We start from the raw sequence: 14,126 nt of genomic DNA, 5'->3' as shown, positions 1-14,126 counted from the left end.
TGACCTCCTAACACATCATTACATTTTAAAACTTCTATTTTATTACAATCATTTTCTGCATTTAACCCATCCTAAGCATTTTGGGAGCACCCGGGGAGTGTCTTGGGGTTTTGTGTCTCACCCAAGGACAACGTCGACATGCAGACAGTCAGCCTTGACCTCGACCCACTCAGCTACAGCCGCCCCTAGCGATTCCTGGGCGATCTGTGCCGGTGTATTCACATCTTGGCTTTGAGAGTTGGCCTGGAGTACAGATGCTGCTGCAGAAAAGCCAAGATCTTATTCCAGGAGTCTTCCTGAGCGTCTGAATGGGGTTTAGTTTGTCCTCCCCACAGCAATACCGCTGAAACACACAATGTTGTGTTTGAGAGAAGATTCTGCCACACAGTGAGAGTCAAAACCTAAAATGAACACAGCTGGAGGGTTTTAATGTATATGATATGTAAGGCCGAATAAAATACATCAGCACCACAGTGTTCCTAAATAGTATTCATTTAAGATATAATAATGAACACTTGCACCACCTGCAGGCAATGACTGTAGTTATTCTTTTTAATAGAATAAACTATACTATACCATCCATACTAAAATAGTATGGATGTGATATGATTGCTATCTATGTTGAACAACACCAAGGAGCAGAACTCACCTTTCTCATTGCCATCCTTTATAAAGTTAGTAGCTCTGAAGTGAGGTGTGTAGGGCGGCTCAATCAGATGTCCAGTACCCGGGTATTCAAGTCTTGTCAGCAGGTGCTCCTTCCCTGCTGCACGCATTATCTGGGCCATCTGAAGGTCAAAGGTCGAATCAAAATGGCACAAAACGTGGGCTACGTTCCAAATGGCATGCTTTTTCTTTTTATGTTTAATACATACTGCAGCTGCCCTTAAAAAGTAAGAACTGTTGCATGCGATATGCATACAATTGGGACATACTACGTCATAATAGTGTGCCTTGAACTTTGACCCTCCTGCTCATATATCCGCTGCGAAGAGGATTGTGGGTCAGAATAGTCAGAAAAGCATGCTGGCTTGCATACTACAAAATGCGACCGGATGTAGGAGGACATTCTGGTATTTTTGGCATACTGCATTTGACGTACTATGTATTGGGACATACTAAATCTTTTTCTGGCATACTAAATAGTATGCCAGAGGTAAGTGTGTGTGTGTTTGCGTATGCTCACATCCTCAGCAGCTTCTACTGTGGCTATGTTCTGATCATCCTGGCCATTCACCAACAACACTGGACAGTTTATTCTCCCCACCTCAAAGAGAATTAACCACAAGGGAAGAAGTGGAACAGAGATTGAAAATACGCTCTCATCATCATACATAGTCTCGTCCTTGTGAGTTATTAGTGCAACTTGTACTTACATCCACTTTCAGTGAGGGATCATCGGGAATTGGTAGACCCATACCTCGCCATATCTGATGGTTGTTCTCATCCACACGTACCTTGTGAGCATTCCTGCCATCACAAATAATTCACCTTAACATCAGTCCAACTGTGAGACATTGTGGACTGTGTTTATGTTACTGACAGAATAACAGAATACCTACGAGTGCAACAACTGATTGAATCCTCTGAGAGCCTCCCCGATTGGAAAAATGTGGTTGCCGCTGACACAAACACAACAACGAGGCTGGAACAAAAAACAAAGATGCACCCTAAGACACTGAACCTCCATCTGGTTCTCCACTGTAGCCACTCCTCTGTGGCCCATGGTTTAACAGCCACATATTCAAGACTCAAGAAAAAGCAACTCTAAGATATTTTGCATTTGTTACCTACCTTGATGACGCTGCTCCCGACAGCCAACAAGATGGTCACAATTGAGCCGAGGGAAAGACCAAAAAGTCCAACTTTGTCCGGGATCACTTGGGGATGGTCCTTGACAATATTAAACGCTGTCTGTGCAGAAGTAGATAACAGGAAATTTTGCCTTTTTAAGACACGAGTTGTATCACCTACTTGAACATTCCTCACCAAGTGGGAGTGTGTGTAAAGTTCTAAGTGAGTTGTAGTAAGTTTCAGACAAGTGAAGTAACTCAGATGTGAGGAAACTCTTTCAGACAGAGAGCGATTGCTACTGCCACATTGTTACCAGCTGCGACTGCAACGCTGGTGTTGTTGTCACCTTATGAATCTGTGTCATCATGGCATAATGTGATCCTGGAGACACTGACTGTAGCGGGAACTACCACAGAGGTGGTTTCGAGTACTTTGCTCTGTCTTCTGGGTTCCACCAAAAACCAATGGCCAAGCTGATCAAAAGCTTGAGTCCACCTTTCACACCTGGACCTCCCAACTCCCCTGCGTGAAGTATGCCCATTAACACCCTGCACAACTCTGCATCCGGTATGCCACCCTTGGAATGTCTCTGATTATCAACCTCCGCTCTTTCCATCCCAGGAGAAGGACACTCCTTCTGTCCCAGCCTACATCCTACGATGCCAATACCAACGACAGGCCAACCGCCGTGTGGGGTGTAGCACCCTGTACCCTGGCCGAGGTCTGCGCTCTCCGAGTTCCATTCTAGTTAACATTGGATCTCATCAAAACTGGCAGATTAGAGATTTCCTTGTACCTGAGGAGTGGAATGAGGTGTGTCATCTGTCTTATTTGTGACCTGCAGTAAATGTTGTCCTAACACAAACAAAAACACTCTAATAAAACTCTGCTCATTCTGTCAGAATTGTCCAGAAATGCTGGCGATGTTTGTCATTTTAACCGGAGAAAGTGACGGACAGTGCTGGCTAATGAGAAGCTGATACCTGAATGGAATGTTTACTATACTGAACGTTAACGAGAAAGAGAGAGAGAGAATATATGATGCATTAACGGATTCATTAGCGTCAGAGCCGAGAGACCAACTGTAGAGTCTTCAATAGGCAGGAAGGTTGCATTTCTGGATTATTCTGACAGAATGAGCAGAGTTTTATTAGAGTGTTTTTGTTTGTGTTAGGACAACATTTACTGAAGGTCACAATTTAGGCAGATGACACACCTCATTCCACTCCTCAGGTACAAGGAAATCTCTAATGTGCCATTTTAGATGAGATCCAATGTCAACTATCTGACCGGACTTACCGGTTTGGATACATCCATATGTCCCGTAGTCCTGAGACTTCAGTATTCCTGAGTTAATAGATTCACACTCAAAACAGATTTCCAGGACGAGAACATTATGCTACTGAAAAAAAAATCAAACATGCAGGTGCAAAGTAGTTTCTGATAGTGTGATGAAGACTACATCCCTGATTGTGGATGACACATAGTAAAGAAGACACTCTAATATACTCATAAACGGTCATCCAGACACACACTTGTTCTATCCAGATCGGGTCATCTACTACCTAGATCAGGGCTCATTCCATAGTACAACTAAACTTCATTGTATAGTAACTAAATCATAAAATCCCTTTTAATGTCTTAGAAAAGAATTGTTTTAATGAACTTACTATAAAGGACTGTGTAGTAACAGCATGACTATAAAGTCAGTTGAAAAGGGTTGCTGTTGCTAATATTTTCTTTTTTTCCATGTATCTCATATTCCAGGAACCCGATGAAGTTTTGGGTTTTGTGGGACTGAATATCAGAAGATGTGGACTGCAGACTCTCTGGAGGAACTATCATCACAGTGTGAGGAGGTAACAATAACTCAATAAGATGTTGGTGTTGATTAATGAATAATTGAATAATATAATATGAATAATTCAGTATATTATTAAGCAACACAAACCTCAAAATAGTTGAGCCCGATGTCTGCTGACTTCAGCTCACTGTCGGCAAAATACTCCAGCGCCAAAGAAGCATAACCATGAGACGCCAGCAAGGCTGAACGATACTCCAACAGTCCTCCACCGCCTCCCCACATATCCAACATGCCGGGGAAGGGTCCTGGACCTGAGGCACAGAGAAACAGATTATGAACTTTAAAGACCAACAAAAGGAAGATAAGTGGAGGAAATATGTTTTTCAGGGGATGCAGGTGTACCTGGAGGTATAAACAGAGTCCCTCGCACTCCTTTCTCTTTGATTTCGATCCTCTGGACACCTGGACCCATGTACCATCTCTCTGTGAGCGACGAGGCCAGAGGAGCCTGCTCCCTGAAGCCCTCCACTACATGTCCACTGTAGACCGAGATGTTGACCAGCAGGGGGCTACAGATGTTCATCTTTCTCAACCTGACAGGTTAAGAGATTTGTGTTATGCTGGTGGTGGCTAATGTAGCCTGGAGCCTCTAGCCTAGTCTGCAGCTTCACAGAACTTACCTGAGACCTTTGCGGCTGCCCGGGACGGGGCGCATACTCCACAACAAACCCATGGCTTCTTTTCCCGTGTACGTTCCCCCAAAACTCAAATCCTCTGCAACTACAAAAGCATTAAAATGTCAACAAAACAAAATATACAAAATATCGAACAAACAAATCAGCTGTAAAGTGAAGCACAGACATTTGAGGTGTTTAGCATGAGGCCACTTGTCCTCACTGCACACCGTCGATTTCAGGCATCAACACACTGTAAAATTTGAAAATCAGTTTGAGGAGATAAAAGAGGAAGAGAACCCACGAGACACTGTTCCTCTGTGATCACTGATGTAGTGTCCATAGGCCTCCCAGTAGTCCTTGTCCTCAGAGTGGTGGAGGGAGTGGAGTGTTACTGGAGATCCTGGAGGCAGATTCTCCACCACCACCTTGAACTTCTCATCGACCAGAGCTCGAGAGGGGGCAACGGAGAGAATCGGAGGGACGGTGTCGGACATGGTGGATGATCGTCTGTAGAGAAATGCAAACTCATGTGCACGAGTTACGTTTTATCAAGTCAGACAGAACCCCTTGTTCCTCAACAACTGATTATGATGGAATGATTGATTTTATAAGTTAATGATTTGATGACTGCAAACAAGGAAGATCATTATACATATAGTTCTTCAAGGATTGTTGAATGCATGGGTGTCAAAAGATCCTCCAAAAACATGATGAAGTGCCCTCTCAGTAGAGAAAACGAGATGCAGTGCCCTTTAGGGTGCCCTTCCAGTAGAGAAAACGGGATGCAGTGCCCTCTAGGGTGGCATTATAATTGAGAAAACATGACATGCAAAACATGCAGTGCCCTAAATGCTAGAGAACCCGTATTATTATTTTTCGCCCCTGCCCTTCAGACAGCCTGAGTCCACCACTGTTACAGATAAATACCCTAAAAGTATATAAAGCAGTTCAAATTAGCTTCACATTGACCAACATGAAAGTAGCAGTTACATATTATAACACAATAATAATATAACTTTATAACTGACATTATTAGGGCAATACCGTGGTATTGGCAGGCCAACCGCAGTGGATGGAAAGCAACCGCCACAACCACCATGTTCACATTTTTCTTTATATTATCTTTATTTATATAGCACTAAACTCAGTATAAATTAAGTCATTTGCAAAATTGCAAAAAAATAAATAAAAAACACATATTGCACTGGGAAAATTCCTTCAACCCTATATTATTATTATTATTTTTTATTATGGAAAATTAGTATTTTTACTTTAGATAGTTTACCTTTTGTTTCCAGTACTTCTGTAACTTACTTGCAGGACTTTTTTAAAGTAGTTAACTGCTTTCCCTGTTATCATTGTGAAGTTTTTTCAGTCAAAGTGTACTAGTACCAACCTGAGGCAGGTATGATGACCAGATGTAAAGCTCACTCACCTCATCAGACTCATCTGTGGCAGGCGAAGACACACTTTTATAAACTTTTAACTAATTTAAAGTAACTTGTGTTGCATTTTATCTCAGGGAGGAGACATCAACTGTTAGCACTTGCTAGCTGAACCTAAAGTATCTCAATCCAAGTTATCTTGACACTGCTTAAATAAATACCCGATTAATAATTACAAAAGTCAAACAAAACCTTGACCAAAGTCTAACCAAAATAGCCTAGTGATGATCAGAGATGTTGTGTTCACGTTGGGTTCACGTCCTCTATCTAAAATATACATGTCATCTCTCTACGCCAACATTTAGAGATGCTGATGTAAAAAACAACAACGCAGAAACGTTAAGAAAAGATCTTCTTCAACGTTAAAGTCAGATTCAAAAACTTTAAACATAAAGCAAGTCGGTTTCTAGAAGCTATAAACTACTTTCAGTTTGGGTCTCATGAACACAATGCAGTGATTTAAAGCCACACTGTTGTGTTTAGGTAACACAGGAAACTACAGAGTCGAGGTCGAGCGAGTTCAAGAGGGGACCTGAGCAGCCACATAAATAAATAAAAGCCCATTAGTTGTACATAAATCCTATAAACCGACCAGGCTCAGTTATACTTTATGTCATGTTAAAACGTATTTAGAAAATCATAATCTGTGATTTCAAAACTTAGTTATTTCTATTATTTGTTAGTTGTTTCCCTTATTAACAGGTTTTACACAAGTTTCATTTTGAAATATCTGGACAATTTGTTGGTTGATCTGTGTGATCAATGCTGCAATTGACAAAATATACAGCATATGTGTGAATGAATGAATATTTTATTTTGGTGTCTGGTCATTTACATCATCCACCCCTCATGGAATTATTATTATCATAAACCAAATATTACTGCATGTTAACCCACCATCATCTAACAGTACAATACATGAATATCAACCACACATGAATATAAACATCCCACAAATAACGCTCCCAAAAGAATAACATATTCTGTACACTTCAATTGATCAGAAGAAAGGCACACGGTCAACACAGTGAGGAACCAATGAACATGAGGTAGTGTTAACATAGTGAACATGACCTCCTAACACATCATTACATTTTAAAACTTCTATTTATTACAATCATTTTCTGCATTTAACCCATCCTAAGCATTTTGGGAGCAGAGGGCCGCTGGAAAGCACCCGGGGAGTGTCTTGGGGTTTTGTGTCTCACCCAAGGACAACGTCGACATGCAGACAGTCAGCCTTGACCTCGACCCACTCAGCTACAGCCGCCCCTAGCGATTCCTGGGCGATCTGTGCCGGTGTATTCACATCTTGGCTTTGAGAGTTGGCCTGGAGTACAGATGCTGCTGCAGAAAAGCCAAGATCTTATTCCAGGAGTCTTCCTGAGCGTCTGAATGGGGTTTAGTTTGTCCTCCCCACAGCAATACCGCTGAAACACACAATGTTGTGTTTGAGAGAAGATTCTGCCACACAGTGAGAGTCAAAAACCTAAAATGAACACAGCTGGAGGGTTTTAATGTATATGATATGTAAGGCCGAATAAAATACATCAGCACCACAGTGTTCCTAAATAGTATTCATTTAAGATATAATAATGAACACTTGCACCACCTGCAGGCAATGACTGTAGTTATTCTTTTTAATAGAATAAACTATACTATACCATCCATACTAAAATAGTATGGATGTGATATGATTGCTATCTATGTTGAACAACACCAAGGAGCAGAACTCACCTTTCTCATTGCCATCCTTTATAAAGTTAGTAGCTCTGAAGTGAGGTGTGTAGGGCGGCTCAATCAGATGTCCAGTACCCGGGTATTCAAGTCTTGTCAGCAGGTGCTCCTTCCCTGCTGCACGCATTATCTGGGCCATCTGAAGGTCAAAGGTCGAATCAAAATGGCACAAAACGTGGGCTACGTTCCAAATGGCATGCTTTTTCTTTTATGTTTAATACATACTGCAGCTGCCCTTAAAAAGTAAGAACTGTTGCATGCGATATGCATACAGTTGGGACATACTACGTCATAATAGTGTGCCTTGAACTTTGACCCTCCTGCTCATATATCCGCTGCGAAGAGGATTGTGGGTCAGAATAGTCAGAAAAGCATGCTGGCTTGCATACTACAAAATGCGACCGGATGTAGGAGGACATTCTGGTATTTTTGGCATACTGCATTTGACGTACTATGTATTGGGACATACTAAATCTTTTTCTGGCATACTAAATAGTATGCCAGAGGTAAGTGTGTGTGTGTTTGCGTATGCTCACATCCTCAGCAGCTTCTACTGTGGCTATGTTCTGATCATCCTGGCCATTCACCAACAACACTGGACAGTTTATTCTCCCCACCTCAAAGAGAATTAACCACAAGGGAAGAAGTGGAACAGAGATTGAAAATACGCTCTCATCATCATACATAGTCTCGTCCTTGTGAGTTATTAGTGCAACTTGTACTTACATCCACTTTCAGTGAGGGATCATCGGGAATTGGTAGACCCATACCTCGCCATATCTGATGGTTGTTCTCATCCACACATACCTTGTGAGCATTCCTGCCATCACAAATAATTCACCTTAACATCAGTCCAACTGTGAGACATTGTGGACTGTGTTTATGTTACTGACAGAATAACAGAATACCTACGAGTGCAACAACTGATTGAATCCTCTGAGAGCCTCCCCGATTGGAAAAATGTGGTTGCCGCTGACACAAACACAACAACGAGGCTGGAACAAAAAACAAAGATGCACCCTAAGACACTGAACCTCCATCTGGTTCTCCACTGTAGCCACTCCTCTGTGGCCCATGGTTTAACAGCCACATATTCAAGACTCAAGAAAAAGCAACTCTAAGATATTTTGCATTTGTTACCTACCTTGATGACGCTGCTCCCGACAGCCAACAAGATGGTCACAATTGAGCCGAGGGAAAGACCAAAAAGTCCAACTTTGTCCGGGATCACTTGGGGATGGTCCTTGACAATATTAAACGCTGTCTGTGCAGAAGTAGATAACAGGAAATTTTGCCTTTTTAAGACACGAGTTGTATCACCTACTTGAACATTCCTCACCAAGTGGGAGTGTGTGTAAAGTTCTAAGTGAGTTGTAGTAAGTTTCAGACAAGTGAAGTAACTCAGATGTGAGGAAACTCTTTCAGACAGAGAGCGATTGCTACTGCCACATTGTTACCAGCTGCGACTGCAACGCTGGTGTTGTTGTCACCTTATGAATCTGTGTCATCATGGCATAATGTGATCCTGGAGACACTGACTGTAGCGGGAACTACCACAGAGGTGGTTTCGAGTACTTTGCTCTGTCTTCTGGGTTCCACCAAAAACCAATGGCCAAGCTGATCAAAAGCTTGAGTCCACCTTTCACACCTGGACCTCCCAACTCCCCTGCGTGAAGTATGCCCATTAACACCCTGCACACCTCTGCATCCGGTATGCCACCCTTGGAATGTCTCTGATTATCAATCTCCGCTCTTTCCATCCCAGGAGAAGGACACTCCTTCTGTCCCAGCCTACATCCTACGATGCCAATACCAACGACAGGCCAACCGCCGTGTGGGGTGTAGCACCCTGTACCCTGGCCGAGGTCTGCGCTCTCCGAGTTCCATTCTAGTTAACATTGGATCTCATCAAAACTGGCAGATTAGAGATTTCCTTGTACCTGAGGAGTGGAATGAGGTGTGTCATCTGTCTTATTTGTGACCTGCAGTAAATGTTGTCCTAACACAAACAAAAACACTCTAATAAAATTCTGCTCATTCTGTCAGAATTGTCCAGAAATGCTGGCGATGTTTGTCATTTTAACCGGAGAAAGTGACGGACAGTGCTGGCTAATGAGAAGCTGATACCTGAATGGAATGTTTACTATACTGAACGTTAACGAGAAAGAGAGAGAGGGAATATATGATGCATTAACGGATTCATTAGCGTCAGAGCCGAGAGACCAACTGTAGAGTCTTCAATAGGCAGGAAGGTTGCATTTCTGGATTATTCTGACAGAATGAGCAGAGTTTTATTAGAGTGTTTTTGTTTGTGTTAGGACAACATTTACTGAAGGTCACAATTTAGGCAGATGACACACCTCATTCCACTCCTCAGGTACAAGGAAATCTCTAATGTGCCAGTTTAGATGAGATCCAATGTCAACTACCTGACCGGACTTACCGGTTTGGATACATCCTTATGTCCCGTAGTCCTGAGACTTCAGTATTCCTGAGTTAATAGATTCACACTCAAAACAGATTTCCAGGACGAGAACATTATGCTACTGAAAAAAAATCAAACATGCAGGTGCAAAGTAGTTTCTGATAGTGTGATGAAGACTACATCCCTGATTGTGGATGACACATAGTAAAGAAGACACTCTAATATACTCATAAACGGTCATCCAGACACACACTTGTTCTATCCAGATCGGGTCATCTACTACCTAGATCAGGGCTCATTCCATAGTACAACTAAACTTCATTGTATAGTAACTAAATCATAAAATCCCTTTTAATGTCTTAGAAAAGAATTGTTTTAATGAACTTACTATAAAGGACTGTGTAGTAACAGCATGACTATAAAGTCAGTTGAAAAGGGTTGCTGTTGCTAATATTTTCTTTTTTTCCATGTATCTCATATTCCAGGAACCCGATGAAGTTTTGGGTTTTGTGGGACTGAATATCAGAAGATGTGGACTGCAGACTCTCTGGAGGAACTATCATCACAGTGTGAGGAGGTAACAATAACTCAATAAGATGTTGGTGTTGAATAATGAATAATTGAATAATATAATATGAATAATTCAGTATATTATTAAGCAACACAAACCTCAAAATAGTTGAGCCCGATGTCTGCTGACTTCAGCTCACTGGCGGCAAAATACTCCAGCGCCAAAGAAGCATAACCACGAGACGCCAGCAAGGCTGAACGATACTCCAACAGTCCTCCACCGCCTCCCCACATATCCAACATGCCGGGGAAGGGTCCTGGACCTGAGGCACAGAGAAACAGATTATGAACTTTAAAGACCAACAAAAGGAAGATAAGTGGAGGAAATATGTTTTTCAGGGGATGCAGGTGTACCTGGAGGTATAAACAGAGTCCCTCGCACTCCTTTCTCTTTGATTTCGATCCTCTGGACACCTGGACCCATGTACCATCTCTCTGTGAGCGACGAGGCCAGAGGAGCCTGCTCCCTGAAGCCCTCCACTACATGTCCACTGTAGACCGAGATGTTGACCAGCAGGGGGCTACAGATGTTCATCTTTCTCAACCTGACAGGTTAAGAGATTTGTGTTATGCTGGTGGTGGCTAATGTAGCCTGGAGCCTCTAGCCTAGTCTGCAGCTTCACAGAACTTACCTGAGACCTTTGCGGCTGCCCGGGACGGGGCGCATACTCCACAACAAACCCATGGCTTCTTTTCCCGTGTACGTTCCCCCAAAACTCAAATCCTCTGCAACTACAAAAGCATTAAAATGTCAACAAAACAAAATATACAAAATATCGAACAAACAAATCAGCTGTAAAGTGAAGCACAGACATCTGAGGTGTTTAGCATGAGGCCACTTGTCCTCACTGCACACCGTCGATTTCAGGCATCAACACACTGTAAAATTTGAAAATCAGTTTGAGGAGATAAAAGAGGAAGAGAACCCACGAGACACTGTTCCTCTGTGATCACTGATGTAGTGTCCATAGGCCTCCCAGTAGTCCTTGTCCTCAGAGTGGTGGAGGGAGTGGAGTGTTACTGGAGATCCTGGAGGCAGATTCTCCACCACCACCTTGAACTTCTCATCGACCAGAGCTCGAGAGGGGGCAACGGAGAGAATCGGAGGGACGGTGTGGGACATGGTGGATGATCGTCTGTAGAGAAATGCAAACTCATGTGCACGAGTTACGTTTTATCAAGTCAGACAACCCCTTGTTCCTCAACAACTGATTATGATGGAATGATTGATTTTATAAGTTAATGATTTGATGACTGCGAACAAGGAAGATCATTATACATATAGTTCTTCAAGGATTGTTGAATGCATGGGTGTCAAAAGATCCTCCAAAAACGTGATGAAGTGCCCTCTAGGGTGCCCTCTCAGTAGAGAAAACGAGATGCAGTGCCCTTTAGGGTGCCCTTCCAGTAGAGAAAACGGGATGCAGTGCCCTCTAGGGTGGCATTATAATTGAGAAAACATGACATGCAAAACATGCAGTGCCCTAAATGCTAGAGAACCCGTATTATTATTTTTCGCCCCTGCCCTTCAGACAGCCTGAGTCCACCACTGTTACAGATAAATACCCTAAAAGTATATAAAGCAGTTCAAATTAGCTTCACATTGACCAACATGAAAGTAGCAGTTACATATTATAACACAATAATAATATAACTTTATAACTGACATTATTAGGGCAATACCGTGGTATTGGCAGGCCAACCGCAGTGGATGGAAAGCAACCGCCACAAACCACCATGTTCACATTTTTCTTTATATTATCTTTATTTATATAGCACTAAACTCAGTATAAATTAAGTCATTTGCAAAATTGCAAAAAAATAAATAAAAAACACATATTGCACTGGGAAAATTCCTTCAACCCTATATTATTATTATTATTTTTTATTATGGAAAATTAGTATTTTTACTTTAGATAGTTTACCTTTTGTTTCCAGTACTTCTGTAACTTACTTGCAGGACTTTTTTAAAGTAGTTAACTGCTTTCCCTGTTATCATTGTGAAGTTTTTTCAGTCAAAGTGTACTAGTACCAACCTGAGGCAGGTATGATGACCAGATACTTGCAGTTGTCGAGTAGTAAAGTACACTGACCGCAGTGTACCTCTAGTAAAGCTCACACACTTCATCAGACTCATCTTTGGCAGGTGAAGATACACTTTTACAAAGGAGACATCAACTGTTAGCACTTTGAATACTTACACTTATAGACCAGCCTAGTGATGATGAGCATAGGAATGCGTTGCGTTCACGTCCTATTGGTTAAAATACACGTCCTCCAGCTTTCAGAGATGTAAAAGAACAACAACAACAACGACGAAACGCTAAAAAAGATCCTCTTCAACGTTTAAGTCAGATTCATAAACTTTAAACATAAAGCAAGTCGGTTTCTAGAAGCTATAAACTACTTTCAGTTTGGGTCTCATGAACACAATGCAGTGATTTAAAGCCACACTGTTGTGTTTAGGTACCACAGGAAACTACAGAGTCGAGCGAGTTCTACAGGGGACCTCAGCAGCAACATTCCAGAACCCCACATTCCAGAATGCCAAGATGTGAGAGTCAACTGTTCGTTCCATCGCAACGTTCCATTGCCCAGCGGCACAGCTACGCATCCGCCATTTTGGACTGAAAGCGACTACCGGACGCCACTAAAACGGTGTCGTAAAAAGTGTCGTACAAAAGTTAAAAAATAAATAAATAATTATTTAGATTCTATTGTCATATTATACAAAAATAGCCTGTGTTGAACTTTTAAAATAGTATGAATATAATAAGCGTTGTTGTTAAGAAAAAACACCAGAGTTTCGTCTCTTTGCTTCTATACTCTTTGGTTAGGTCGCGTTGCGTTCACGTCCTCTATGTGAAAAATGCATGTCCTCTTTCTACGCCAGCTTTCAGAGATGATGTAAAAAACAACAACAACAACAACAACGAAGAAACGCAAAAAAAAAAAGATCCACTTCAACGTTAAAGTCAGATTATTAAAGTTTCTAGAAGCTATAAACTACTTTCAGTTTGGGTCTCATGAACACAGTGCAGTGACTTAAAGCCACACTGTTGTGTTTAGGTACCACAGGAAATTGCAGCGTCGGAGTCGCAGCCACATAAATAAATAAAAGCCCATTAGTTGTACATAAATCCTATAAACCGACCAGGCTCATTTATATTTTATGTCATGTTTGAATGTAACATAATCTGTGATTTAAAAACAGTGGTGGAAGAAGTACTCAGATATTTTACTAGAAATACTCTGTTACAAGTAAAAGTCATGCATTCAGCATTTTAGTTGAGTAAAAAGTACAAAAGTATTTACATAAAAATATACTTAAAAAAACAATCGTAACAGTACCCGTTTTATTATTGATGCATTAATGTGCAGCTGTTGAAAGAGGAGCTAATTTCACTTTATATACTGCTGGGTAGCTTGTGAATTCCCCCAGGGGTCAATAAAGTTTTAGAATATTACATCATTATTTATGTGTGCATTCAATTTTGTATTATTAATCAGAATCTGCAAATAAAATAACTAAAATCATCAATAAATGTAATGCAGTAAAAAATACAATATTGGCTTACAAAATGTTTTGGAATAAAAGTTTAAAGTAGCAGGAAATGAAATACTCATTCCTCTAAAAGCAGTAGTGGAATTCAGATCCGTAACTTAAGTAAAAG

The 14,126-nt window shown here is 41.4% G+C and overlaps 2 protein-coding genes across 3 annotated transcripts; both read right to left on the bottom strand.

Moving 5' to 3' along the window:
• Positions 1-91: 91 nt before the first annotated feature.
• LOC119482764 (peroxisomal succinyl-coenzyme A thioesterase-like) lies at positions 92-4,977 on the bottom strand. Its single transcript, XM_037760616.1, has 10 exons — positions 4,577-4,977; positions 4,279-4,378; positions 4,001-4,191; positions 3,746-3,909; positions 1,795-1,914; positions 1,563-1,645; positions 1,377-1,470; positions 1,187-1,267; positions 650-788; positions 92-343 (listed from the first exon to the last, which is right to left on the bottom strand). Exons 1-10 carry the CDS (start codon positions 4,767-4,769, stop codon positions 219-221), a joined length of 1,290 nt encoding a protein of 429 aa, XP_037616544.1. The 5' UTR covers positions 4,770-4,977; the 3' UTR covers positions 92-218.
• A 1,536-nt stretch (positions 4,978-6,513) lies between these two features.
• On the bottom strand, positions 6,514-13,712 carry LOC119482762 (peroxisomal succinyl-coenzyme A thioesterase-like). Of its 2 annotated transcripts, none has more exons than XM_037760614.1 (11): positions 12,654-13,712; positions 11,383-11,588; positions 11,085-11,184; positions 10,807-10,997; positions 10,552-10,715; positions 8,602-8,721; positions 8,370-8,452; positions 8,184-8,277; positions 7,994-8,074; positions 7,458-7,596; positions 6,514-7,150 (listed from the first exon to the last, which is right to left on the bottom strand). In XM_037760614.1, exons 2-11 carry the CDS (start codon positions 11,573-11,575, stop codon positions 7,026-7,028), a joined length of 1,290 nt encoding a protein of 429 aa, XP_037616542.1. In that variant the 5' UTR covers positions 11,576-11,588; positions 12,654-13,712; the 3' UTR covers positions 6,514-7,025. The 2 variants fall into 2 exon arrangements, with proteins under 2 accessions (XP_037616542.1, XP_037616541.1); XM_037760613.1 differs by lacking the exon at positions 12,654-13,712 and adding an exon at positions 12,489-12,613.
• Between the last annotated feature and the right edge of the window lie 414 nt (positions 13,713-14,126).

This window comes from Sebastes umbrosus, chromosome 23 (genome assembly GCF_015220745.1).
Source record: "Sebastes umbrosus isolate fSebUmb1 chromosome 23, fSebUmb1.pri, whole genome shotgun sequence".
Classification (NCBI taxonomy): domain Eukaryota; kingdom Metazoa; phylum Chordata; class Actinopteri; order Perciformes; family Sebastidae; genus Sebastes; species Sebastes umbrosus.
Note: the sequence above shows the minus strand (reverse complement) of the source record. Positions and strands in the feature narration are given on the sequence as shown.